The sequence below is a fragment of the Corapipo altera genome, unplaced genomic scaffold (assembly GCF_003945725.1).
Source record: "Corapipo altera isolate COAL_440 unplaced genomic scaffold, ASM394572v1 271, whole genome shotgun sequence".
In the NCBI taxonomy this organism is placed as follows: domain Eukaryota; kingdom Metazoa; phylum Chordata; class Aves; order Passeriformes; family Pipridae; genus Corapipo; species Corapipo altera.
In genome coordinates this window covers 1,413,711-1,441,229 of record NW_020884935.1, presented here as the reverse complement: position 1 = coordinate 1,441,229, position 27,519 = coordinate 1,413,711, and the positions used below count along the sequence as shown (strand labels likewise).

The window sequence follows — 27,519 nt, the reverse complement described above, 5'->3', positions numbered from 1 at the left end:
TTGTTTTCAGTGGTTAATCCGAAAGGGAACCTTACACAATCAGACCAACAAAATCCTGGAAAACAATGGAGTATTTGTTAGCACTGTAACACACCCTGGGGAGTGAGGACTCCGGGATGCTGCAGTGCCAGGAGCCCTGTGAGCAGTGACCTCCCCAGGACAGGCCATCCCCCAGACCAGCTACATGAGACTGTAAAACTACCAAGACACACCTCAGATACCCTCCTGTGCCCACAGCTGCTGAGGTACCTGCTGGATGGGTGGGAAACCTGCTCATCATACAACATCTGAAATGCAACAGCTTATCCATCACATCACTGCTGATGCTTTGTTACAGAAACCTCCACTCAACACAGCACTTGCATCACTGCAAACACTCAAACCATTTAAAAACAAGCACTTTTCTCCAGCTGATCTCGGGAGAGGGTGCACTGCTTGGTCTGGCCCTCCCTACAGCTGCATCCATCTCAGTGTCTCAGAGCCTAGAGCACTGAATCTCATCTGGCAGCGCTCCTGGTTTGCAACCCAAGGAGGATTTCCATGCAAAGGTTACACAGCTGCAGAGCTAGAAGGGCCGTAACCACAGCCCCAGCGCCTGCTCGCAGCCCACGCTGCCGGGGCAGCTCTGGGCTTTGCATGCAACAGGCTCTGCTTAGCTCAGAGAGCAGCACAGCTCCGGGGATTCACTCTGCAACCACAGCACAGAACAAGCCAGGAGCTAACCAGACCCAGGTGCTCCCAAGCTTCAGCTGGAAAGAGCAATCCCTGCCAGTGACAGCTTGGAGTTATCCCACTCCTCCTCGGCTCTTGGCACAGAAGGGATCCCACAGCCCGCGCCGACCCAGCGCAGCCACGGCGCTCGTGGGAACTTCTCTGGAGCCATGAAGTCCATCCCCACGCAAACATCACACCACCAAAACTGCTCTGGGTTAAACCACTGATAACAACGTGCTTTCAGGGCCTCTGTGCCCTCCTAACACACTTCACCAGCACAGCTGAGCCACACAGCTGAGCCCCAGAGCCAGCACCGGGTGCCCTGCAGGGAAGACCATCCGACTGACTCGTGACACTGGCAGGGCAGATGTAACACAGGCTGCTGGAAAACCCTCTCCTGCTGAGCACTTCTCATCTTCCTCCTGTTCCCCAAACTGACACTCAGCCCCTCAGCAGAAAGGCCACAAGGGCTGGAAATATAAACCCACATGAGCCAATGACCTTTAAATGGGAAAACACCACTGAGAGTCCCAAGTTTGCAATTAACTGCCTGCACACATTAAAACCAGAGCAGAACAAAGCTGCCCACAACTCAGATGCACCAACACCTCAAGTGCAGCACAAGCCAGCAGGAGGGAAGTTGGAGAAGATATTTCCTCACCCAGCTGCTCCTCTGCAGAGCAGCTCTCCCATTACACTGTGCTCCAGCAAAGCTGGTGGCATTCGCTGTGAGGAGAAAGCAGAGAGAGAGGGAAAGGAGCAGAGTCATGGTATGGGCTGGGCACAGAGGCAGGGGAGGGACAACCAGTATGGGGTGAGCCCGGAGGGGGCCTGGCAGATGGGGCCGAGGGGTTTGTGACACACACACATGGAGGGCCAGGTGCAGGGCAAGAGAGGGAACACGATCCGTCCCAAGAAACCCAGCCCCGAGACACCAGAGGCCCCCGGCTCCAGAGCCACTGACCAGGGAGGAATGGGACAGCAGGCTGGGCCTTCCTCTTCTTGATTTTAAGGCTTGAGCGGCAGCATGTTGCTGAACCAACTAAAAAGATGAACAAGGACAGTGAAAGATCAAGGTCAAAAGCTCCGCTGATGGAAGTTAGAAGATACAGAGTTTCCCAAAGGGGCAAGAGCCCCTGAGTCAGCAAACAGATGAAACAGGGCACCGGGAAGGTGATCTGAGCGAGCCTTGGGCGCCGCGTCCCTCCTGCCACCCCGAGCACAGCACAGAGAGAGCCACAGCAAAACGAGGAGCTGCTGCCAGGAACTGATGAAACGTGAATCCCACGGGGGTGTTCAAAATGTCAGATAGGATGTGGTGCATTAATTCCCTCTGCTGACAGCCAGCCCCAGCTGGAGGGGGAGGCTCAGAGACCGCAGCCTTCAGGGAGCCAAGGATGCCCAGCACCCGCTCTGCCGCCGAGGTGAACCAGGATGTGACACAGAGGGCTGAGTGGCAGGAGGGCTGCCTCGTCTTTTTGGTGAGCATAATGGAGGTTCTGTGCAAAAGGAAGAGCCAATTGTCTGTTTTTCTATAAAATCCCCAAGACTTCTGTGTGCTGGCAGCGACCTTCCTCAGATGTGGCTGCATTTCAGCTGTTACTACATTCAGTTTGTAAAATGCTCTAGGATGATAAAAATCACTCCAGAAACAGTTACTAAAACTGTTTCCAGGAAATCGATCCATGGAGATGGAGAAAGTCTGGTGTTTTTACAAGAGCTTCAACCAAAGAAAGACCAAAGTTAAGGAGGGAAGTTTTGCTCCCGTCTTTTCAGCAACAAAAAGGAGCTACGTCAGGGGTTTATTCTGCAACGTACAAAACCATCACCAGTTGTTTCCTCAGAGGGAAGCCTCTTTCTGCCTGAGACGGGCAGAAAACACCACTCAAGTCACCTGGAGTTGAAGGCTTTCTGCCTTAGTCAAGCTCTGGATTTGTCTGTTTGCGTTCTTGTTTTATCCTGTTGCTTTCCATGACTACTGACTGTCCAGAAGACGATCCCAGGCTAACTAAATCCATGCTGCAGGAACAGAGATTTTATCCAGGAAAAGAGCACAAAGCACCGTGGGAGCACAGTCTGTCTTCCCATTCCCTTTCCAGCCTCGATGCTAGGAAGCAATGTGTTTGGAGTTGGATGAGCCACAGGAAACACAAGCAAATCATCCACTTGTGTCCAAGTGACTTTTTCCAAGGATCTGCCATGAAGTTTCAGGTTCAGCCACCCCTTCCCCACCCCTGGGTCAGAACTGAGTGAACGCAGCCACGGAGTCAAACTCCAACACACTCATCTCGTTTGGCAGCCCTGTGGTTCCGCTGTGAGCTCCAAGCTTTTCCCCTCCTCTCCCTCCTCTTGTTCAATTATCTTGCTTCATCTTTATTCGGTTTCCAGGAACACTTAGCAACAGGCTCTTGCAATCAGCCACCGGCAGGCAGGATCTGAGGAGGAGACTGCAGTTGTGATGACCTTTTGCTACACTCATGCAAATTTTAAAGAAAGTATGTGAACAATTTGCCTTTTAAGTATCCTCTGGTTACATTCTCCAGGAGTTAATTCTCCTTCTCTCCTTAGAGGCCTCAGAAACAGCAGATTTTCTGATTTTACACTAATGAGAACAAAACCTGTGGCTTAATTCCAGTTTACTTTGCGGGATTTTTTTTCTGTATGTCATGCTGTGAGTACAACTTGAAGGGGCAAAAATTAACCTGTGACATCTACCCTGGCCAAGACCTCAGGTCTGCTTGGACACCACGTGATTCTGCCACCAAAAGCCAAGCATGGAGTTCAGGGTCCATCCCAGCTGAGATGGACAAGATGATGTTGCACCCCTTGGTGAGCAGCTTTTATGGATCAGCATCAGACTCTCATCCCAGGACAGTCCAAGGGTATGTCAGGAGCCAAGGAACACTGCCAAGGAAAACATAGCAGTTGTGATCTCAGTAATTAAAACTCATCAGCCAAGGTGGCAGATAGGCTGGGGCAGTTAGTCAAGGGCTCTCATTCCCATGGGAGTCCTGTGGCAACACAAGGAGCGCTCCTGCCAAATCCAAGGACTCTGGCGAGTGACATCGTTCTCTCTCAGGGTCTCTTCACCTCCAAAACAACACATTGACCACCACAAGGCTCTGGGAGGGCAGCACTGACACCCAATAGACAGAAACGGGTAAACAACAAGCCTGGGTTTGACAAAGCACAGCAGCAAACTCACAGCAGCCATTTTTACAGCCACCCCAGCGTCTGAAACACCAACCAGGCCTCGCATCTTCATCAGATTTAAATCAAATCCACAAAGCTTCCCAGCACTTCCCCATCACTCAGTAATTTTCCCACACATACACAAATAAGTTTGGAGACACCCAAAAGCCCACACCAGGACAGCCTGGGCAGCTTGCAGGGCACAGGGGCATTACTGCATTTAAGCACTTTCTCCTTGAAAGTAATGCTCTGTGTTCAGAATAAAAAATCCTGTATTTCTTGCAGTGACTAGAAGCTGGAGGGGGGGAATGAGTGAATACCCAGGTACCAAGGCAGGTAGCTCGCTTGTTTTCTGAGTGGTGTTCATAAACAGGGAAAGAATTTCCAGTGCCCTGCTCTGGGAAACAAACAAAACAAAAAAACCTCACAGGTCTTTGATACTTCAGATGATCTTAAAAAGTATAATCTACCTTTTTTCTTTCCTTTTAAAAATGAAAAGTCTAAATAAGAATGTCATTGATCTGATTGCTGAGAACAGCATCTGGAACATCAATCTCTGCCTGAGACTGCAGAAGCTGCAGGAGAGCTCAAAGCAGCCAAGGCTGCCCTTGAACCAGATGCCTCTTGCTCTTACAGAAATGCCTGTGGATCTGTGTGAAAATGATTAAACAAAATTGCTCCCTCTTTTTTCAACTTCAGAACTCAAATCTGTTTTCTCTTAAGAGGGCAGATGCTCATTACATACCCCACAGCACATCAAAGGGCAAGAAAGGCAGGGAAGCAAGCAGCCACTGCCCAGTGTCCTGCCCGACCTGCTGGCACCCACCACCTCCCCTTCCCAAAAGCTCTTTGGCTTGGGGTACAGAGCACAGAGAGTAAAAACACCTCCTCAAGCTTCAGTCCCTCCTTAGGGACAGCATGAAAGATGCCAACCAAGAGCTGTTCCAGCAGTAGCAGCAAACAGCAGAGATGTGTTTCTGTAGGGAATTCTCTTGGGGCTTCAGAACTCAACTCCAGATACTGCAGCACCCCAGGGAGCCTCATTCACCGGGTGCAAAGCTGAGCATTTCTCCAACATTCCTTCCCCATCAGTGCTTGAGCATTCAGAGCAGAACCCAAGGGACCAACAATCCAGTTCCAGAGTGGCAAACCCCCACCCAGACCCAACCAGCATCTTCTTCAGACGCTCATTAACAGAATGAGAACACCAAGAGAGCATTGCACAAGGTGCCAGCGGCCTCTCACCACCCACACGAGGCTGCCACTGATCAGAGGGGCAGGAAAGGCAGGGCTTGCCAAGGCAGGGCTGCTCCAGGGCAGGGACAGGAGCTGTTGTGGGGCTGAGCAGGGCCAGCCCCATTCCTGCTCTGCCCCAGCACAGCAGCTTCACATCTCCCATGTAAAGTGAGCCCTAGTTAGGCCATGCCCAGCCTTGCTAAACAGCAACACCTTCTGCCCTACCTCTAACAGGGCTTCTTTCCTCATGAACAGGGCAAAATATTGGGGCTCCAACACACACATTTCCTCTATCCAAGGGTCTCGCATTCTCAACCCCACAGGTACTTTTGGTGATGAAATGACTCCATTATAAAAACAGAATTCACCAAATACCTAAAGCATAACAATACAACTAAAGCAGTACAGCCCCCACCACAAGCACAGTGCCTTTGCTCCCACAGATGCCAGCCCAAAAATCCCACTTCCCAACAGTACACCTCTCCTGCACGCTCCAAAATTGGGATGAATATTAGTCAAAGTTTCCTGGGAACATCTCCCTGCAGGATTGAATCTGGGATGCTTAAGAGATATATTCCTGTTCCATGAAACCTCGCACAAAGAATGGCAAACAGATCTTGAAATCCCGAAGGCTGAACCCAAACACCACACTGCCTCTTATCCAAAGCCTCCATCATCCTTTCTTTATTCAAACTCTATAGGATGATGCTCAGATCTAAAAGTCTTGGTTTTCCAGAACTGCACCAGCAGCTCGGGCAGGCTGAGCAGGACATGACCTCAGAGGCACCAAACCCCGCATATTTAACACCACACCTGATGCAAACCCCTGTCCTCAGAGGTGAAAGGCAAGTGACCGATGAGAGGCCTCATCCCCAGAGCCCTTCTCATTTATTCTAGTTCAAAGAGCTCAAAAAAACTCAAGGCAATCACTCACCAGCTTGGATATTTAAGGAGGAGTGTGGGGAAGGGAGCCTGGGAAGCAGGAAGCATGAAGTCAGCTTCATCCAAGATGCAAGAGAGGGGGGTCACAGCCAGGCTCTTACTTAACAGCTTCTTCCAGGCAACCCACTGCCTCATCCATCTTAATCTCCGACCGCGGAGAGATGAAAACAATTTATCCTCATTCCCTGCTCTTACTGAGAGGTTACAAGAAATAAAACTAAACCAAAGATCAATGTTATAACTCCTTCTCAGACAATCTCTGCCTGACCTGGGCTTTCTCAGCATCCTTTTATCTGGCAGAGTGTTTTGGCTAAAGCTTTGCAAAGGGAAGCCATGTGAGCAAGTTAAAAACCTGGTACTTTCATGTTTATACAGCCAGCTAAGCAGCACACTACAAAGCCTTTCATTCCAAGTCTCTGCTGACAAGTTACCATCGATAAATTACGGGAATCATCCAGGAATTATGATGCACAGCAGGAAAAAAGCCCATTTCCCTAGGTAGGAAATAAGGGCTCAGAAACCCAGAACTAAAGGAAAACTCTGCACAAAAATCATCCTGAGATTAAAAGGCAACTTGTTTGTACTGAAAGGGGACAGCGAAAACAGCTGAAGATGCAGACAGAGTCCCTCCCCACGGTTTCCAAGAACCAAGAAAATCCACCTTCAGTGTCATAACAAACCCCAGGGTAAACAAAAAGGCAAGGCCACGAGTATTATCCAATGAGACAGGCACATAAAGGAGAAGGAAAGCTCTGGCCATCCAACTGCTCCTGATTTTTGCAGCTTCTCAGTGAGTACATACAAAAAACGAGCCACATCAAGCCCTGCATGAAGCAGATGAGGGAGATGAGCTGTGCTCCCTTCTCCAAGAATAAACCTGCTGCTCCTAATAAAAAGCAAAAGAGTTTTGCAAAAGAAACCAGTATTTCACTGCCTTTGCACTGTTCTCCCCCACCACAGAGCAGGCAAGGAGCACACTGTGGCCCCCTTGCAGACACACGCCCCAGGGGCTGCTTGGGGCTGGGTAGCTGGGATAAACACCCAAACCCAGGAAATTCCCAAGCCTGGAGAAACCAAACCGGAGCCAGCCGGTTTGTAAAGCTGCACCCCTACAGAAAAACTTTGTTTGACTTCAATTTATGAAGCTCATGGCATTCACTCTGCACATTATAAACTACACACGTGGTTTGTAAGGCGGTGGGCAAAGGAAAGATTGTCTGAGGGTCCAGGTGCCTGTTCCTCAGTGGTGCTGCTTGCCAGGAAGCAGCCAAGGGAAGAGGTCCACCTGCACAGACCCTTCTACAGCACCACAGAACTCAAACACAGCTGTACTAGGATTTTTATGCTTTGAGCAGCTTCTCTCTCCACTGGGCAGAGCTGGAGCCCAAGAGGTTAAACTCTGGGCACACAAGATGCGCGCTTTGGATTACTGACGACTTCAAAAGGAGGAGAAAAGCCCCTCTCCTGTAAGTTCTCGCTGCTCAGTTTGTTGAAGGGTGTCAGGACAGTCTGAGCCAAGAGCTTTGCTGAACATTTCCAGACTCCATCTGGCAGGCTGGCACCCAGCCCGCTCCTCCTTTCCCATTCCAACAGGGACACCCGGATACGCAGGACCCGCGTTTATTATGATGGTGCCGAAGCAGGGGGGGGGAAAGGCTTAGCAGCTCCTACAGAAAGACATTTCTACAGACTGTACAAAATAATTAATGCTTTCCAAATCTGCTCTTGCTAAGGAAAGGAGAGATTTGGAGATCCAAACCCAGCCCATTTGTAAAAATAAATAAATAAATAAATAAATAAGCACAAGTCCCAGATTCTGTCCTGAATCCCAGGGAATCAGCAGGTGACAGATCGTTAAAGCCTGAACAATACTATTTCAGATCTGCAAGCTGAGATACCCCCTTCATTCACCCTGCAGATCTACAGGAGGGCCACAGGGAAGATTTAGCACGTGCAGCTTTGGGTTGTTGTGGTTACCTTTTAGCCCATTAAAAAGAATATTATAATGTATTCCCCAAGGGAGTTCATAAATAGCAAAGGATTCTGCTCTAATCCCCTACCTACTCCTTTCTGGATAATATGGCATTTGGACAAGCACTGCCAAAACACAGATTTATGGCAAAGCTGAGAGTCTACATGGCCAACACATGCTCTAAAAACTCTGGATTCCGAGGAATAAACAAAAGCCTCTTCTAGGATATAGATGGCTCTTCAGCTACGGAAGCTACAGTCAGATACAAGCCAGTTTTCAGGCTTTCTGCCTCCCTCTCCCATCCCAGGTGAAAGACAAGTTTATACTGACCTTCCTCAACACTAAAATCAACTATTTTCACTGGGTGTTTCTGCTGGTACCACCACTGCATGGTCCTCAGCTCACTTTCCATTTTTTACTAATACTTTATAATATCTATCAGTTATTACCTACCAGAGCAGCTTCAAACTCCTTTGCTGAAAGGGACCAACATCAAAGGGAAAAGAACTACGAAAACTGCAGTGTAAAGGGAAGAGGACTATAAAAAGTAAAGCTGATGAGCACTACAGGCGTCACTGCTGCACTGGAGCTGCGTGTTCTTAAAAGCTCATCAGAGAATGGTGTTTAAAAAAATAAAATAAAAAAAAATAAAAACCAAACCCAAACAACAGCAACTTCACAGACAAGTTAGTGCTGCTGAAACTAGATGTAGCAATGGAAATGATGAAAAGCACCTGAACAACAGAGTCACTGTAACACACATGTGGCTGTGAGGGGCTGACCACAGCCCGCCATCTGCCCCAGAAAAGCTGTATTTTCCTGGGAAAACAGCCCTCCCTGGATCCCAGCCACTCTTGGGCAAGACAGGGCAGTTTGGAGAGGCTGTACTCAGTGTTTTGTCAAAGGGAGGGATGCCAGCATCCATGGTCATGCCTTGGCACAACAGTGTGTGGAGATGTTCCCCTTCCTGCAAAAACCTGCGCCGGCAGGTTGGCAAGGGAGAGCAGCAGCAGAGGAAAGCTCAGTGAGGGTGCACTACAAAAGACATCCTGAAAAGGAAATACAGGGAAGGTCAGGATCAAAAGGATGCTGCTTCATCCTGAAAAATTATCATCTTCTTTGGGAGCCACATCTTAAAACCAGGTACAAGAGCGAGAAAGGAACCAGTGGAGGCAAAAAATTCAGCACAAGTGCAAAGCAAATTCATTTTGCCCATCCGAAAAGTCAACCCTGTGAAGACACATCCATTCCCAGAGGCACCAGGCAGGATTGTTTCCTACTCCACATTCCCCAGGTGTAATTTTAAATTACTCATTGCTGGGGCTGTCACACACCACCCTTGGGAGCCTGCACGACGGCCCCACGCAAAGGCACGGATCCTGCCTGCTGCAGTGGGTAGAACAAGGCACAGCAGCAGGGTCAGGGAGGTGCATTCTAGGGTACAAAAAGAATACAGTCATTTTTGACAAAGGGGAAGTGCTGCATCCTTGCCGAATCACTGTGGTTGCCTACACACCCTCTGGATACTGGCTACTTGCAGGCAAAAATATAAAAGCAAGAATATTTGTTTAAAACCCACAGGCAGACACTGTGATTCCATTGAAAAAAAAAATACAACTGGCATTCATTCTAAAAACTTCCCACCACTGGGACTGGGATTCAAAACCAGCACTGGGCAGTGAGGCCAAAACACACTGAGAGCAGACGCCTGCAAAAGATTCCAAGGGAAATTAGTTATGTGGGTTATAACAAAAATAAAATTAAATCCAATGTTTATGAAGGCAAAAAAAGGCAGCTTCCCTGGGAGACAGTGCTGGGAACATCCTCTGCAGATAAGTCAAGACCTGTCTGAGGCTTCCTCGGATCCCTGTGCCAGCTGGTGTATGCAGTGAGGGGAAAGGCAAAGGCTGAGCAGGCAGCAACTGCCTCCCCCCATCCTCAGGGATGACAGGGGAGGGGTTGCCCTGCCCTCATTCCCAAGCCAAAGCCACTCCAGCTCCCAGGCTGGACACTGGCCCTCCTGAGGTAGTGGAAAGGGAACTCTCCAACCATCCTCTTCCATCAGCCTCAGGGAGCCACAGGCAGGGTAAGATGAGCTCCTGGGCTTTCACTGCTCTGCTTCCCCCATCTCATCTCTCTCCAGGAAAGGACACAGCGAGCTAAAGCTGCCCAGTTTTAAAGCAGCAACTGGATTTACAGAAAGCCCCGACTTCCCTTCTTGTGTGCTAAAGTCAGCCTAATTCCATAAACTTCTTTTTTTTTTTCCCTAAGTAATTTTTCTGTAGCTGACTCATACACGGCTTCTGCCAGGAATTTTTATAATTACTGAATTAGAGCAAGGTTTTGCCTGTGCACGCCTGACAACATCTGCTGATTGAAGCGAGCTGTGTTCAAACCCTTGCACAGCCCTGGAGGGCCCAATGGCACAGCTGAAGGGGCTCTTCTTGCTCCTCCTGCAGAGAACCTCGTAGGAGTTTTTGAGAGGAAGGAGATAAGCTGGAACAAAGTCCAAAGGGTACTGAAGCAGGGAGAGGAACTCTACCTGCCCCTTGACTGTCCAACCCTCTTGCTGGAGCATCCCTGTGGCAGCATCCACAGCTATGTGCCTCTCCATCAGCTGCATAGCTGCAAAGCCATCGTGCGTCACATCTTCCTTAGAGACAGACAACGGTATAGAGTTCCACAAAACCACAGAAAAAAATAACTCCCTCAAACCTCTTTCTTCCTATGGACGCAGGACTTATGCAAGTGAGGCTCCAACACACAACACTGGTCCAACCTAAAGATCAAATGCAACCCACGTTCAGATAAGCCAAAAGCAGACATCTGGCATCAGCAGCCTAAACTAGACACTTCCTGGACGATCCCAAAAACTTTCCATTTTATGCTACAGGTCAGAAATGCAAAGGAATTACCATCTTCAGGACCAAGATCTTCAGTCTTCTCCCTATTAGTGTTTGCTACACAGTGATGCCTGTACCCTCTGCACATGACTCCTTGCTCACCCAGTGCTGTAATTTATACCATACTGCATCCAAAGGGCTACATTAAGAAAACAGTACTGTTGCCAAGCCCTGAAAATCTGGGATGTGCTGGAAATATGTTGTCTCTGTAGCTTTAATCTGGCCCACTTGTAGAGGGTCTTTACAGCATGGCCACATACCACGTGTGCACACAGTCCTGACGCAGTTCGTACCGAGAATAGACGCTCAACAAGCAAGGAATTATTCAGTTTTGGGTTTCGTCTGGTTGTTCATGCACAGCACTCAGCTCTCTTCACTTCACACTTTTCGTGTGCTGCTCCAAGGCAAAAATGAAGGCGTCTTGCCACTGCAGACTGGGACACTTCTCCAACGAGCCTGAATTTATTTTCATAAAATCCTAGAGAGCTACGTTCACAACACCTCCGGTTTATAGCTGAAGAAAAGAGTTACAGAGAAGCTCTGGGCATTCAGTTCCAGAATCAGCCTACAGCTCCCTTTTAAAAAAATAAATAGCACCGAGCGGCATTTTAAATGTTTGACGTACAACTTCCCATGAGATCATCTGCAGCAGGAGCACTCGGCACTTTTGCAACTCAACCCTCACCCTGGGGACCCAGGAAATCAAGTCCCTCGCTGTGCACGAAAAGCAATTTACCCAGCTCCATACACGAGCCCCGCGGCAGAGGCAGAGCTGGAATTCCCGTCTCCTTAACCAGCACTTTCCCCTTGCTAATTTTCCACGACTTGCCTCACTCCCTTGCCTCCAAGTCCTGCGCCGTGCAGGGCTGAGGTCCTACACGTGGAGTCCCATCCTTCACTGAGCCACCTTGGCTGCTCTGGGTGAGCAGCGAGGGCAGGGGTGCCATGGAAAAAACCATATGTGATCCCGTAATTAGAAACGGCACCGTAATGTATACAGGGGGATGAATTAAGGTTGCAGAGGAATACTGTAAATTGGATGCACATTTCTTGTTCCATTTTACTGCCTTTTTTTCTTTTTTTTGCCCTCTCCCTTATTGGGCTTTGGCTGCGCTTCAGATTAAGCTCCTAATAAGGGCTGGAGTTGGACGACATTTTTCAGCCCATCAGATTGCAGCCTTCCAAGCCATTGAAATGAGATTCAAGCTGAACTCGAATTTTCAATAGTTTGGCCTAAAGGCAAGGGTGTTAACAACAGACCTGCCAACACCTTCTCTATGCGAAATGTCTGAAAACATGTCTACACATCAAATACTGCTCAGGCTCTGGTAGACAAAAGCCACAAAGCTAACATTTCAAATCCACCACTGAGTTGCTCGGCCAGTTCTCCTGGCAGTGAAGCTCATACATTTTCTCTGAAAATCCAGTGAACCTCTATATTCTCTCTAGGAAAAGGGGTTTTCCCCCACCAACTTGAAAACCTGTTGTAGTTTCATTGTGACAAGGCAAGGCAGGGGATAAGGAGAGGTCAGGTAAATCAGGTGGACATACAGGAAGCAGAGACACACCAGTTCACCCAGCACCATCTACTTAAACAATACATCAACAAGATTCAACATACCCCACTGACATGCACAGGCTTTAACCAAGACCTCTGCCAGTATCCTGAACAGACTTTGGTTTGGGTTTTTTTAAACATTTAAGTATATTTTCTTGAGGATGCTTCAGCTTCCGTGCCACCAAAATAATTTCCAATTCACATTTATATCTGAAGGACATCCATGGCTGTCTACTCTTGCCAGTGCTGGAGGCAACAGGGCAGTGAAGGGAAGGCACTCCTCTCCCTTTGATGAGAAACGATAAGAGAAAAGGAATGATGGTTTCTTGAACTACATCCAAGGGAAAGTAACCCTGCTGGAGTGCCTGGCAGGGCATCAACAGAAATGGAAATTTCAGCCTTCAATGAAATAAAACTCAAGAAGGGGGTGGGAATATCGCATAGGAGCTGAGGTGCCACTAATCCCATGGATTGTTTTACAAACTGCCGCTTCTCTCCGATGAAATCACATCCTCTGCAGAAAAATCATCTGATTCCAACCTCTTTTGGTGAGTGGAGTGTAAACAGAATGAAGAAGAGCTCATAACTGAGCAGAAAATGGGCTTGGATGGGCTACAGTGGGCAGGAGAGCAGAGGGACAGCAGGCAGACCACTGGGATTTTGCTCTTTTCTTTGGATGGTCACTGTGGGATCTTTGAACCCCACCAAGCAAACAAGGCTCTTCCAAGACAACAGGCAAGCTCTGGCCGAGCCGGCCAGGGGAAGGAGAGCACAAGAGGGAGAAAAGCATGACAACTCCTGCAAAAAGGTCTGGACTTGATTAAACTTATTTTCTTTAGTAACACTTAGCTAAGCAAGGGGGGAAGAACCCTGCAGGGTTCTTCAGCAGTGCTTATCAGGGAAGCTGGAATGAGACTGTTCATTCAGCCGATGAGCCGAGCAGGCTCCGCACAGCAGCAGGGGCTGCTCACACCAATATCCATTTCTCTGTCGGGAGCTGCTTTCACCAGCAGAAACAAGAAACACTGAAAATGTGTGAGTAAAGTGGCACTTTGAAATCAGAAGGTGTCTGGCAGCTCTGTGTCAGTGCGATGTACCCTCCAGGGGAATTACACACCAGTTCACATAGCTCGAAGCTCTGAACAAAGCAAATGCTTGAGTAATGGTGGAGAAAAAAAACCAAAGTGGCAAGAAAAGTGTTTGCCCAAGCTCATGTGAGGCAGGAGTTTTTCCTCTTCTACCTCTGTATCACAGTGTGCAATCTGTTCAGCTACAGAAGAAATTTAATTTTTTTTACAAAGTTCACGTTCTGGCCATGAGCCCACAGCACCAACACCCCACACATCACTGGTGAGCTCTGTCAGGTCTTCAGCTACTGCAAGGTCGATTATAATTATTTAACAAGTGGAGGAAAACGCTGGCACAGTTTGCCCCTCAACTGTATGTCAGCAGAGGGTTGGAGCAAACATCCACCCACACACCAATGCCTCCTCAGGGCCAGCGTGGCTTTTGCACAAGGCTGGTTTATCCTCAGGGCCAGCAAATGCCGTGTGAGCAGCTCACACAGATCAGCAAAGGCAAAACACAATCTGTAACTGTGCTTAATTGCTGGGGCAATTAAAAAGTAAAATACCAAACTAAATACCACAAGTCTGAGAATCTGCAAAGCACCACTTTCCTTCCTGGGAGCCGCCTCTCACAAATGACTTTTCCCCACCAAGTACCACCTCCACGGGCCCAGACAGACCTTTGAGCAGATGACCAAAAAATGTCAGGAATTTTTCTACTCAATAGATTTTCTCTTCAGTGTGGCAGGATGAAAAGACCTTTCTCTTGAGCAATTGAGTGCTCCCCACAACAGACGCGAGCTGGCATGTTCTGAGCATTTGGTATTTCAATCCCAATTAAGCAAAATAGTAATTGCTGCACCTAAGGGTTTCTCAGCTCCCTAAGAGGAAACACTTTATACATACACAGATTTTCCTAGCTTCACCACTGCATACTTAAGGTATAGATTGAGGGATGAATCACAACTTCAAATTCTTCACTACTAAGCCTGGCAGTCAACACTGCCCCTTTCCGGCAAAGGAACCCTAAAAATCTTCACCTGTGATGTCATCTGCTAACAGATTTATGTTCCTTGGGGTGCTCCTGTCCAGCGACTCCTTCACTGAGGAGGCAGCTGGGTAACAGGATTTGTTCTGGATAATCCCTGCTCTGGCTCTTGGGAGCCGAGGGGAGGAAACAGATGAAGATGCACTGGGCCAGAGATGGTACTTTTATAGAACTTATTCTCCCCCAGCCACGTGCCAGGTATAAATCCCATCTCCAGTCTCAAGCCCCGAGAAGGCAACATCATGAAGACAGAAAGGGGGGCCAGGAACTCTGCATTTCCCCTTCCAGATCCCAAACCTGCGAGTCCAGAAAGCAGGAGGCACAACAGACTCTGAGCTGCTGGCAGGGCCGTGAGCTCTGCCTGGGGTTATTATTTTAATAATTAGAGTCGTGGCCACAGACAGAGGTGGTATTTGGTGGCCTCTTAACCTAGAGACTTAGTGGGGTTTATGCAGATGACTCCACTTTTTCAGCTGTGAAGCCTGCAGCAAATCCCCACGGAGACAAACACCAAAACCGGGACACTGGATGTGGCTCAGTGCAAGGCCACTGCTCAGTCAGTCCCAGCCAAAAAACAACATAAAACGTGCAGGGCTCAGAGTGTGTTTAGTTTTTAAAATTAAGTAAAATCTGGAGCCTTCCTGCAATTCAAATCTGGGCTGTCTGGAGCAAAGTGACTTTCCAGGTGAGGCATCACTCCCTGCTCCAGCCTGGTCCTCAAGGCTCTTTCAATCCATCCATCCATCCTCCTGCTTCTCCCACACTCACCATCCCACTGCAAGACAGGTCTTCCCAGCCTAGGAGGCTCTTCCCAACCTACCACATCCCCATCTTTCCACCTCAAGAGCCACTGGTCCCACACAGCCTGCAGGGACATGCCTGCAGGGAAAGGCAGGGACAGCCACCTACCCTTCTACTTCACAACGTGGCAATTAACTGGTTTGGAAACTGCCTTTCTAGGCAAAAACCTGTCCTGGGAGCAACCAGGGTGGCAAACATCTACTCTGTGCACCACCTTAGAGATAGACACCTTTTGCCAATCAAGGCCCTGGATGCTCCTGTCATGCACAATAATTAAACCATCAGTTGGGAGACACAGCAAATTAATGTGGACGGAGGTGGATAAGGAAACAAAATGGTTCCACTTCAATCCCCACAGCTGCACAAAACCTAAACCAGGTCAGATCTAATGAGGGGAAAAGCAAAAGACTTACAAGGATGCAAGAAATCTCTCTTAACAGTCACCTTTCCCAGAGAGAAAAGCAGAAAAACAAAGACAGAGCACCCAAGTGTGCACCAAGACAGGATCAGGCTGGCACAGGGACAGAAAGGCAGGGAGGGCATCACTGTGCCACAGGCAGGAGCACACACAGGACAATCCTTTCTTGACCTTCAAGAAAGCACTGCAACAGAGGTGGTCTACAGGTCTCTGAAGACAAGAGGGAGGCAAAATCACTGGTGCAGCAGCCCAGAGCATTTTCCATTCTTTTAAGAAAGAAAGGAGTCAAAGCTATGCCATACGTTAGCACTTAAGCAGTGCCTACCCTCAGTTTCCCACCATCTGTACTACTCTCTGAAACTCCCCTTCTCATTTAATTTATTGCTGCGTGTCTCCGCCAAAATCAAAGACCTAAATATCAGCAATCTTGGTGGGAGGCATCCAGCTGCTCCGACTCCTTGTAGGAACAAACCCTATTTGTGCAAACTTGCATTGAGAAATCCGGGCAGCAAATCTTCCTAGGAACAACTTCCCATGCTTTTGGATTAGCAGATCAAGCTGCAGGCATTTCCCCTTCTATATCTGTGAAATCCAGCGCTTTAGGACACAAAAACGGGTCTTTTCTAACCCTGGAACGAACCGATTTTGGAAGCACAAGGCACGACGGCAGCAGCAGCAGGGGGGCAACAGCCGAGGCTGATCAGTGGTGGGCAGGGAAGCAGAACATGGCCTGGGGGTCGTGTTCATGTGTGGGGCTGGTGAGATGGGGCTTTTCTGGGGAGACTGGGGTGCTGGGACCTGGAAATCACGCAGTGGCGGCAGCAAAGCCCAGTTCTGGTCACTCATCCAGTTCCCAGACCTCTCTCCCTAATGAATGCAGCTATTTGCAAGTCTCCGAGCACAAGAGATTACAGGGAAGAGCTCATTAAAAGCAGTTTGTGATGTCACAGCACAGGGACCTCTGTCCTGTAGCCACAAACCTCAATTAAAAAGGGAGCATCCTAAAAAATCAGTTTGTAGAGTCATCAGCCTCTGAGAAGCAAATAAGCATTGCTCCCTGCCCTCTTAAAGCCACAGATATCAGCTGATAAAAGAGGAGCAATCCTGCAAGCCAAACACCCAGGCAGTACTTGCACAGCAGGATTTGTAGCCTGGTGCCCTTTGATTTGCTCTGAGAGCGACAGAACAGTAGTCAAAAAAACATGAAGGGGAAGAATATTTCTAATGCCCTGGTGACCTGTCTGACACTGAAATCCCACCAGACCCAAGACTGTGCACAAAGACCAGAGCACTGCCGCTGCTCAGACCCTGAGTTGTGCTTGGAGGGGCAAACAAGAAGGATGGGGGTCCCTCGGTGGGACTGGGGGCACCACTGACCTCAGTGACTCTTGGACTCACTTGGTTCTCAGGGGCTGAAACAGTTCCACAAAGGAGGTTTCATCTGCTTCACAGATCTGACAGCAGATCTGGAAATTGTCATCTCCTTCCCACGCCATCACACAGCTTGGCTCATTTGAAACCTATTTTACCCTGGCTCAGTTCAACTTGTCTTATTCCTGCACACAACAGCAGCAGCCAAGCAAAGAGCGGACAAACCAGGACCCATTTCACAACCAGGACCCCCAGCAAACCCCAGGCAAGTGGATACTGAACTGCAACCACAACAGCACAGGCCACAACCAAAACTCTCCACTCACCCCTCCTGCCCAGCATGCAACCTTTTAACTAGCACTGAGCAGAAGGAGATGGACCTGAGATCCCTGACAACACTAGTAAGATCACTGTGTTTCTCCTTTTTTTGGGGAGAGGCAGAATAATCCTTTTGAACTATGGAAGTGGGGAGAACCGACATCTGTTCAGATTCAACAGCTTGGGTCTCACTGCTGCAGCTCCAGCTCTCTCCCGGCGGGTGGGAAAGGTCTCTAGCTTTTATTCAAAGGCACTGCCCTCACGCAGGGCCTTTCAGTAGAGGATGGCAGAGCACCTCACAGACATTTAATTAAAACTTACAGCCCGCCCCGGTGAGGAAGGGATTATGAACAGGCCCCCGGCTCAGGCAGCAGCTCACCAGCACAAGCACCTCTTTCTCTGGCATGGCCGAGGCGTCCGGCTCAGCTGCAGGAGCACAGCAGTCCCAGCTCCTCTGAGCTACTGAACACGCATCAGACAGCCCAGGGCCTTTGAAGAGCCATCAGAGCAGAGCAGAGAGACCAGGAGCACACTCCAATGGGATGGGTAGGGGCTCCTCTCCACCCGCTGAGCCACAGCGAGGAGATGGGTTCAGCTTGTGCCGGAGACACACCCCCCGTGGTTTGTTACCTCTCTGCAATTTAAATACTACACATTTCCAAAGCATGGAATTACTGGGGGCCAATTCATCCACCTAACAGCTCTGGGAGCTTCATAAAATGGAAAACCACCTTTTTTTTTCTTCTTCTCTTTCTTTCCTTTTTTTTTAATCCCCCTGCTTACCTATGAGGTGAGACTTTTGCTGGCTGAATCACATCTATTTTAAACAAAAGTAAGTTCAGACATCTGCCTTTGCACAGTGTCAGCTGCGAGAAATGAGCTAACATCCAGATGCAGTGGCATGTCAGGATTAGCCCAGGCTGGGGCAGGAATGCTTCCATGTATGGAAAAATATTGGAGCAGTGAAACCATAAGCTTGGAGCTGAGTGAAGTGAGAGGCCCTGTCAATGAAGTTGCAGGCTCAGGTTTAGAGGATTTAGCGGCTCAGATCCGCCATAAGATCCTCAGCACGAGGATTTATTTTACAATAAATTTCACGCTTTTTCCAAAAGGGACTCCCACAGCAATGCTGTGAGACCTGAGGGTGAGATCCTACACCCTCCTGTTTTCTCTGGAAGCAGGATTCGGACCGCTGGGTACCATTAACGCTCCCCATGCCGGGCACGGGCTGGGGCGTTGATGGAGAGGTTCTGGCAAGTGCAAGGCTGCTGCTCGCCCATCCCTCGGCTGCTGCCTCCTGCACAGCAGGATTTATCAAAGCCAACTCGGAACTGGCATGAGGGATGAAGCAGTGGCAGTTCAAAAGCAAATGCTGAGCTGGATCGGCTTGGTTGGGGAATCAGCACAGGCTTCTGCCAACGTCACAGAAAGGGCAGCGACTGCCGAGGCACTGGGAGACAGACACTGAAGTATTCTCTTCAATTGGCCTGGCACAAATCAAGTGGGCTCATTTGTCAGCATCCTGAGTTAACACTAATGAAGTAATGGCTATGACCTCATCTCTCCAGTGGGAATCTCTTGGGAACAAGGGAGAACTAAAATTTCTCTCTCCTGCTCTCTCACGCAGTTGCAATTTGTTTCAGTTGCCTTCTACTCTCTTCTGCAAACATTACTTAATTCTCACCCAGATTTTTAAATCCTTGCCCTGAAACATAAAACAATGTTCCCTTCTCAGCTGTCAAAGCCAAGACTCTCCGAGATACCTCCCGGTGGGATCTGACTCCTTGTGCCAGCTGCCACCCACTCCCTGGGGTCCAACCCCGCCAAGCCCCCGCTCGCAGCTGAGGATGCCACCAACTATTTTTCATGCCTCAGACATGGAATAAAAATCTGGTAACTCTTGGAAAATTAATTTTAAATGGGACCTTTGCATCTTTCCTCCATTAAAATATTTTAAAGTCAGGTTGGATTTTGCCACAATTCTGATGGCACCTATCACTTGGAGAGCATCCTTTATTAACCAGTGGTGTTTGGGTTCTGCCCACCTCCCCACGCAGGCAGGGACCCTGCACACCCCCACTACCCCATGCCTTGTCAGGGGATCCCACTGCTCTGTTTTGAGGCCAGAGGGGCTTGCTGAGCTCCAAACAGGGGCTTAATCAGATTGCAAACACTCGGCTAACGCCCTGATGCAACCGAGCACTCACACTAAATAAAGACCACAAATTCTTTACATATTAATTGTTGGTTGCAATTGTTCACGGTGCTGAAAGACAGACGTGAGAGCATGCAGAAATTCCTGCATCTTTTTAGTTCCACCCTTCCATTAATTGTGTGTGCTCCATGCCAAATCAATAAGACACTACATTTTCTTTGGAAAACCGGGATGATGAAAATGCGATCAGCTATCAGACAAGGCGCTCATGTTGTAATCTGAAACACTCGTATAATTCACTTTCCCATGAGAGAATTTAACATGTCTATTTGCTTACTTGTCAACTCATCCCACTCCAAGTTTCTCCACTGACCCCGTCTTTAATTTACAACGTAGAGATTTAACTCTAATTGTGTTTTTTCCCTGCAGAGCATCAGCAGAGAAGCAGCGGTTCCAGCCAGTACAAAGGAAGCTGCTCTGCAAGGCAGTGCCAGGGAAAGCCCTCTCCCCAAAACACTCCTAGATCCCCCATCAGGGCTCCTACCCCAAGAACAGAGGGGAATTAATGTGCCCAAAGCCCAAGCTGTAAGGACTCCGAGCACCCTCCCCAGGCTGACAGTGCTCCCTCCTTCCCTAATCGTTATTATCTGGAGATGGCACGAGCACAAAGTGATCTGTCGAGAAAAACATTTCAAACCTATCGAGCATTACGCTGTGATGTGCCATGGAACCAGTTTAGAGAACGCACGCAGCTATAAAGTCCTGATTATTCAGTATTCAACCCAGCCTGAAAGCTCAGGAGTCAGCTTGTTATTTGCTGAAAGCGGGGGGCCTGAAATTACCCGTGAATAGTTCAAAGCTGCAGTTAATTCAACATCTCGACTTTCAAAAGCACAAAAATCACAGATTCCTGGAGCGTGTAAGCTTTTTAAAAATTACAAACTACTAACTGTCAAATCAAAGCAGCATATAGAAATCCACATGGCTGATAAGACAAATAGTTGCATTTTAAAGAGTAATTAAATATCACTTTGGAATATTTTGCTTGGAACTTGTTTCCCTGATAAAAAATGCGGAAGGGAAAGAGGAGGAAGCAATCCACACACACACCAACGAGCTTCTCATCAAGCAAATGCTCAGGCAAATGCTGCTCAAACTTGTTTTCTTGAATTTAGAGTTCAGCCTGCTGTATCACAGCCTCCTGTGCCCTCTTAAGTTTCCCTACTTCCCTACATTTCACATCAAACTCTAGCAATAAGGAGGAGACAATCACTATGTTGAATCTGGATTGCTGGGAAGGAAGGTTGGGGCAAGAATCCCCCTGGTCTGGTCACCAAAAAGTGCAATATTTCCTGACTTGGCTTAGATTAAAACCATACCCCAACTTCCATGCTGGGAGCATGGCTGAAAAAAACAGGAATGCAAAACAGAGAGCTCTACCCAGATGCAATTCAGGAGAAGTGAAACCTTACCCCGGCCACACGAGCTAATCCCACCAAGCACCGCTTTGAAACATTAAAAGTTTGTCCATGAGAAAGGATCAAAACGTTCCAAACCATCCTGGACTTGCCCAAACCCCGAATCTGCGAGCAATGAACTCACCACGGATTTCACACAAGCTCTCTCAGCACTGAGAAATACCTACAGGCAATGGTACAAAAGGATTGTCTGGAGTACTAAACAAGGAGACAGCAACTGCATTTCAAACTAAAACCACTTGAAGAAGCCACCAGGCAAAGGCAACGCAAACCTGATGTCAGTTTTTGGAATGGGATGTGTAGAGCCCAGTCCAACACTCAACCGTGTGTGATCAGCGAGAGCTCCCACTGCTTCTCCCCACCCTGGAGCTGGGAGAATTGGACAATGGAAAGATGTCCAAGCAGGCCCTCAAACGTGGGCAATTACCCACCGAAGGATGCAATAAACACCACGTCATGTCAGCAAGACTTTTAAAATACTGAATCTGCCCCATGGAAAGCACTTGGGCAGGCCACAGTTTGGACATACAGGGAAATCCAACCTCCAAGGACAACAGTGATGTTTTTGCAACACTTGCAGAACCAGGATAGTCCCCAGACTTGCTGTCTACTGACACGGGGATTTCACTGAAGGATTAGGTCCTGGCACAAGAGAGGATTGTTAATTGCATGGAGGATCACTGCAAAGCTGTGTAAAACATACACAGAAATAACGTGGAAAAGCGGCATCAACAACAACAAGAATTCAAAATGTTTTGGCTTCTGTGTCATCTGCACGATGTGGAAATACTGAATAGTTTATTCCTCAGTCATAACTGAAGTTCACTGTTGCACTTCTTCAAAATCAACACAGAAAAACGCTCCATTGTTCTGCACTTTCTTTTGTAAAGCTGCTACATGTTCAGCCTCTAAAGAATGCATTTTTGGAGAAGAGCTATGCACTGATTACTTTACAAAGCAAAGTTCCTTCGCTTAGTTCTGCAACCTGAGAGTAACAAATGAAATTGTCAACCGTGCATTTTTGAACGAACATTTTCATTTCAACATCTGGATTAAGATGCCACAATGAAAAACAGCACACAGGCTTCCCTCTGCTCCTTTCATACATCTCCCATTCTTACGTTTCAGAACCAGCGAGTTTCAAAGCAAACAAAGAATCAGTTGGTGCTGCTAATGCCTTGCTTCATACTCAATAGCCTTATGTCATGAGAAGACCATATTTTTCAAATCTACAGCTCCGCGAGCCAAAGATTTCATATACATTCCCACCCCAGAAACACAAAGTCAGGGATACAGCTGAAAGTGATTACCTAGATATTTTTATATGATGAAATTCAAAAGCTGCTTCAAGTGATTTACGAAATCTCCTGTTAGACAAATCCCACATCTGTGCTGACCACTCGCCTCCCAGATCTCAGCAGACGGAGATTTCAAACAGAAAAGTTCTGAGTCCCTGAGTATCAGGGTGTACCTTAAACTCTAATCAAGGGGTTTAGGATTTTTCCTCCACAAAAAAAAATTGTGTACAGTCTAATTTAATGACATTTCTATCTCCTCCCCACTATTTCTTGCACAAACTCTACCCACAAAATTAGTACTTGGTGTCTTTTTAGGAGAGGTTCCAGCACATGATCTTTTTAAGCAGAGAGAAAGAGAACACCTTTTTCTTGAGAATGTGGGGGAGAAAAAAGAACATAATTAATTAAAAAAAAAAAAAAGAGCAGGTATTTGTTGTAAAAGGCTTCAAAGATATATTTGCAAACAAGCAAGAGTTTTGTCTCTTTTTACCCATCAACACTAAAACTACAAAATCCAAAACCACCAACTTGATCCTTTCCCCTCCTTTGGGCAAGACAGAACAAACATCTTCACACACGGGGAAACATCACATGCCTCTGTCACACCATTCAGCAAAAGACACATTACTAGTGAATATGGGAGAAAATACAAACCCAACTTTCAATATAAAGGAAAATCATTCTGTCCCAACTGAAGGGTTATTTACCAGCTCGAGCAAAGAGAGATCCTCACATTGTTTTCAGATACTTGACTGAATAATCACAGAAAAATAGCCAACATGTTTTGCATTTATTTAAATCCGGAACAGAAGTATCTCAGCCTTCCCAAGGCTGGGTTTGCCTTCCCAAGAAGAATCTGGTCAACACTCAAGCAGATGCTTAAATACAGCAGAGAGCAAACACAAAACAGGAGGCAAAGCACAAACCCTACACCACTCTGGCACTGTGTGGATGCACCAAGCAAGCGTCAGTAGAAAAAGAAAGCGTCAGGATTAAAAAGAATGAGGAAGACAACTGGGCCAAGTAAAAGCAAAGGCAAATAAAGAACAGCAAAAGACAAACTGCTGCTCTCCCAGTGCAGACCAGCTTACAGCTTTCTCTCCTCCAGCACCAACTCTCCCTACAAGGAGAAGCATGAGAGGATCTACTCAACAATGAATGTGGCCAATTTATTTTCTTTTTTAGCAAAGATGACCAAAACGTCCCACAGATCACAGCAGGACAGCACGCTCTGCCCTCCTCCAACAGCCTGAGTGCCATAAGCCCTTGAAGAGCACCCAAATTCACACCGAGTGTAGGTGGACTCCGCAGCAGGGATGGTCTGGAGCTCACCAGGAGAAGTCTGGGATCCTTCCGACAGCAGGAAGGGAGATACCTCGTTGTGGGCGCTGGGGGACATCAGGGCATGTAGACAGATGGGGGCTGTTTACATTACTGAGGCTCCCAGTAGCAATCAGGAATTAAAGCTGTTATTAAATCAACCCTCCAGAACTTGAGCAGATGTTCATGCAAGCAGATAACAACGGGGTGATGTTAAACCAAAACCCCAAACGAACAGAGACGTGGAGCAGCATCTCTCCCCCACGTTCTGCTCAGCAATGCCAGGCGCTATCGGAGGACAAATCAATTACCAGCAGCTACGTCGAGCTGCCCAAATCCGGGGCTGAACAGCTTAATTGAGGGACGTGTATCACGAGCTAAAGGCCTCCAATCTCATTTGGCACGTTACGGTTTTGTCCTTGAAAGAAAAACACCCAATAATAGGTCTGGCTGTGGCTCAGACGGAGGCATAATGCCATCCTCCTCATTAATCAAAGGCTTTCCCCACGTCCAGATGTTTGCTGACTTGTACTGCTTTCTTTTATTACTGGTTTGGAGACAGAAATTGCTGTATGCTAAAGTTACTCAAATTGAACTGGTTGTCCCTGGTAACTGCACCCCGGCATTATTGAGTTACTGAGGCATTTGACGAAGAGTGGCTGTTTGCTTTGACAATTCATACTACTTTCCCCAATAACCATGAGAGTAAGATGCTAATTTACTTTTAGGACTGTGGGAATTTTACTGCAAACCCAGAAAGGAGCCTGGTTGTTAGGATCTATCAACACTTGATGCCCGGGGTTTGGAAGAAGGAGAAATGTAGAAAAATGCAGAGTACACCAGAGAGAGAACGTGCACAATGACAAGCAGACATATTTTTCAATAATTCTGAGCAACAAAAGTGATGCTACAGCCAATACAGGACAGGAAGCCATCCTCTCTCCCCAAAGCTTTCATGACCTCAGTAGATAAAGTAACCAACCCACAATGGGAAGCGTTGTCTGGAAGGGACTTCTGGAACTCTTTGAGTCCTGGCATCACCCACATAAGACCCTGCTGGGCAGAGCTTCTCCCAGCCAAGCCCTGCAACCTTCAAGCCTCCTTCCACGAGCTCAGGGAGCTGAGAGCTCAGGGACACAGCTCTCAATGTTTCCAACCCTTTCGCTCTCTCTACTCTGCATCTATAATATCCCCTTCTTCCCATAAATCTATATAATTCACTGGGGTTTAGGAGTATCCCTTGGTGCAAAGGAACCATAACTCAAAAGCACTGCCTACATTCCTCTAATGCTTTTGTTTTTAAACAAATTAAGCCCGTGAGTTACTGAACATATGCTCGACATCCCCAGCTCTCCCTGGCATGTTTTTGAAAAATAGAAAGTTTGTGCTTTTCTGGAGAGTCAGGTCATTAACCCGACTATTTTAAAAATCAGCCTATTACACAAGGAAACTTCTAACTGCCTGAGCTGCAGGTTATAAATCTCCTGTTTAGAAATCTGATATCCTGACATAATTGCCCTTACAACTTACAAATAGGTTCTCTGTTATCCATAGATTAAGCTTCCTCCAAAGCCACATCACATCTGCTTAGTTTTGAAAATATACAGCACGAGCTTCAATTACTTTACACTCCACACAAAAATAATCCTGAATTTAACTCAGGGCTTCTTGGAATAAGGGTTTAAGACCCCATAATCTTTTTATTTCATGTTTTCTTCCAATCTAATAGATGGAAGCACTGGCCAGCATGTAAAATTAATGCCACCTTCCACTTCTACAATTTCCCAACCATTTAACTGCGTTGCAGTGGAATTTTTAAAGCAAATATGGCAAGCAGAAGTCCCACCATCTAAATAATCTAAAATGTTCAGTAGGGAAATGGTAAGCTACTAATTGGAACCACAGCCTTTTCATGTCCCTGTAGGAAGATGGTTTGGTTTTAAAGAAACCTGAATTAAACTGTAATTTCTCTGAAGGACGAAGCTTCTGTTACAGCTCCTCTGATTAGTGAAACTGATCTCAGATCCCAACCACCCGAGCAAGCTCCCAGTTAGAAGTGTCTGGACTTCAAAGGGGCAAACTGGGGCCTTTGGGCAGCATCATCATCCAGGTGCATGGCATGAAACACGTGAGAGCTTTTAACGAACCAGGGGCTTAGTGACAAAAAACTGCAGCAAACGAGGCAAAAAAAGCCAACTCTGAGTTTCAAAGCTACATCCCTTCTCAGCGGCAGGGACATCACTCAGCGCTGCCAGAGACAGCCAACTTTTCCTTAAACGACTCCTTTGCCTAAAGCAGAGAGCAAAGTGCTGGCAGAGTCGGGTTGGGAGACCCATTCAGGAAGAAGTCATCCCTCTCATCCCAACACAGCCTCGCAACATCCGAACACGGGGGATGCCTGAGGGGGTTCAGCCGCCCCTGACCCCGCAGGTACCGGCATTACCTCAACCCCACTGAAGCGGAGAACGAGCCTCACCAAAGCCAAACCAAAGCCTGCCCGCTGCTTCTACACCAGCAGCCACAATCCCTCGCTGGAAAGATGTTTAGAAATGGCACTGTGGGGCACCATCTTTTTAATTCTTGACCAATTGCTTCCAGAGATTAGATTTGTAAAGAGGATTTTTTTTTTTTTTTTAAACTACAAACGTCGCGAGCTCGTTGGGAACCGGAGGCTCAGCCTGTGCCTCCCCTTCCCTCACACCCCGCCCTGCCTGGGGTCTTAACAGCGCTTTTTGTCCATTATGTGTCTCTCTGATTAAACTCTCCGGATGAGAGGCTGTATCTTGCAGAGTATTTGAACACACCGAGTGCGAAACGAGAGCAACGAACCCCATCCCACAAACTGGCCGGGCAGCTTCGCCAGCAGCTCCCGGCCGAGCCGGGCTCACTCGCTCCCCAACCACCGCGTGTCCTCCCACGGCTGGTGGAGGCCACAGCCCCTTTCCGTGCCCGGACCCACTCGGGAGCCCACGGGCACCGCGTCCCCAGCCCACACCAAGCTCTGGTTCCCACCCGAGCGGTGCCGTGCCCCGCGCCCGGGCTCGCAGGAGCTGCTCCGCTCACGCCTCGCCCGCAGCCGCGCTCCCCTGCGGGACCCCTCGAGGCCAGCGGTGCCACCACCCCCGACAACCCCCGACCCGCAGCCCAGGGCTTCCTGCCCCTCACCCGTGCGGGACGGAGCCTGCGGGGCTCCCCCAGCGCTGCGGCTCCCAGGCCCCGCAGGATCCCGGCGAGGCGCTGTCGCCCCGCGGGACAGCAGCCGACACCCCCTTCCCTGCTCCCGGGGGAACTTTCTGGAAGGCGCCCCCCGCCCCCAGACAAAGCCCCGGGCGCGCCCCCCACCCGGCCGCGGGTCTCACCTTGCGGTGCTTGTCGGCGAAGGGCAGCGCCAGCCAGGGCATGGCCCGCACCGCCTCCTGCCACTGCTGCTGCTCCTGCTCGGCCGACACGAACACGATCTCCAGGCGCTGCCCGCCGGCCGCCGCCGCCTCCCCCCTGAAGCGCCCGTAGAAGGCGGCCAGGCTGGCGCCGAGCTGCGCGCAGGGGCCGCCGAGGCTGCAGCCGAAGTAGAGCCCCACCAGGGAGACCCCGCGGGCGGCCAGCGCCGACACGGCCACCTCCTCGCCGTCCGCGGCCACCAGCACCTCTCCCAGCAGGTCGGTGAGCGCGCCCGCCATCCCGCTCCGCTCCCGCACCGCTCCCGCCGCGCTCCGCGCCCGCCGCACGAG

The 27,519-nt window shown here is 48.6% G+C and overlaps 1 protein-coding gene across 1 annotated transcript in view; it reads right to left on the bottom strand.

Annotated features, from left to right (window-relative positions):
• Positions 1-27,468, bottom strand: part of NXN (nucleoredoxin) — a 48,863-nt gene extending 21,395 nt beyond the window's left edge. Inside the window, exon 1 of the mRNA XM_027660374.1 lies at positions 27,151-27,468. Within this exon, the coding sequence (XP_027516175.1) occupies positions 27,151-27,468 (318 nt within the window). The remainder of the gene's footprint in view (positions 1-27,150) is intronic.
• Positions 27,469-27,519: the final 51 nt, after the last annotated feature.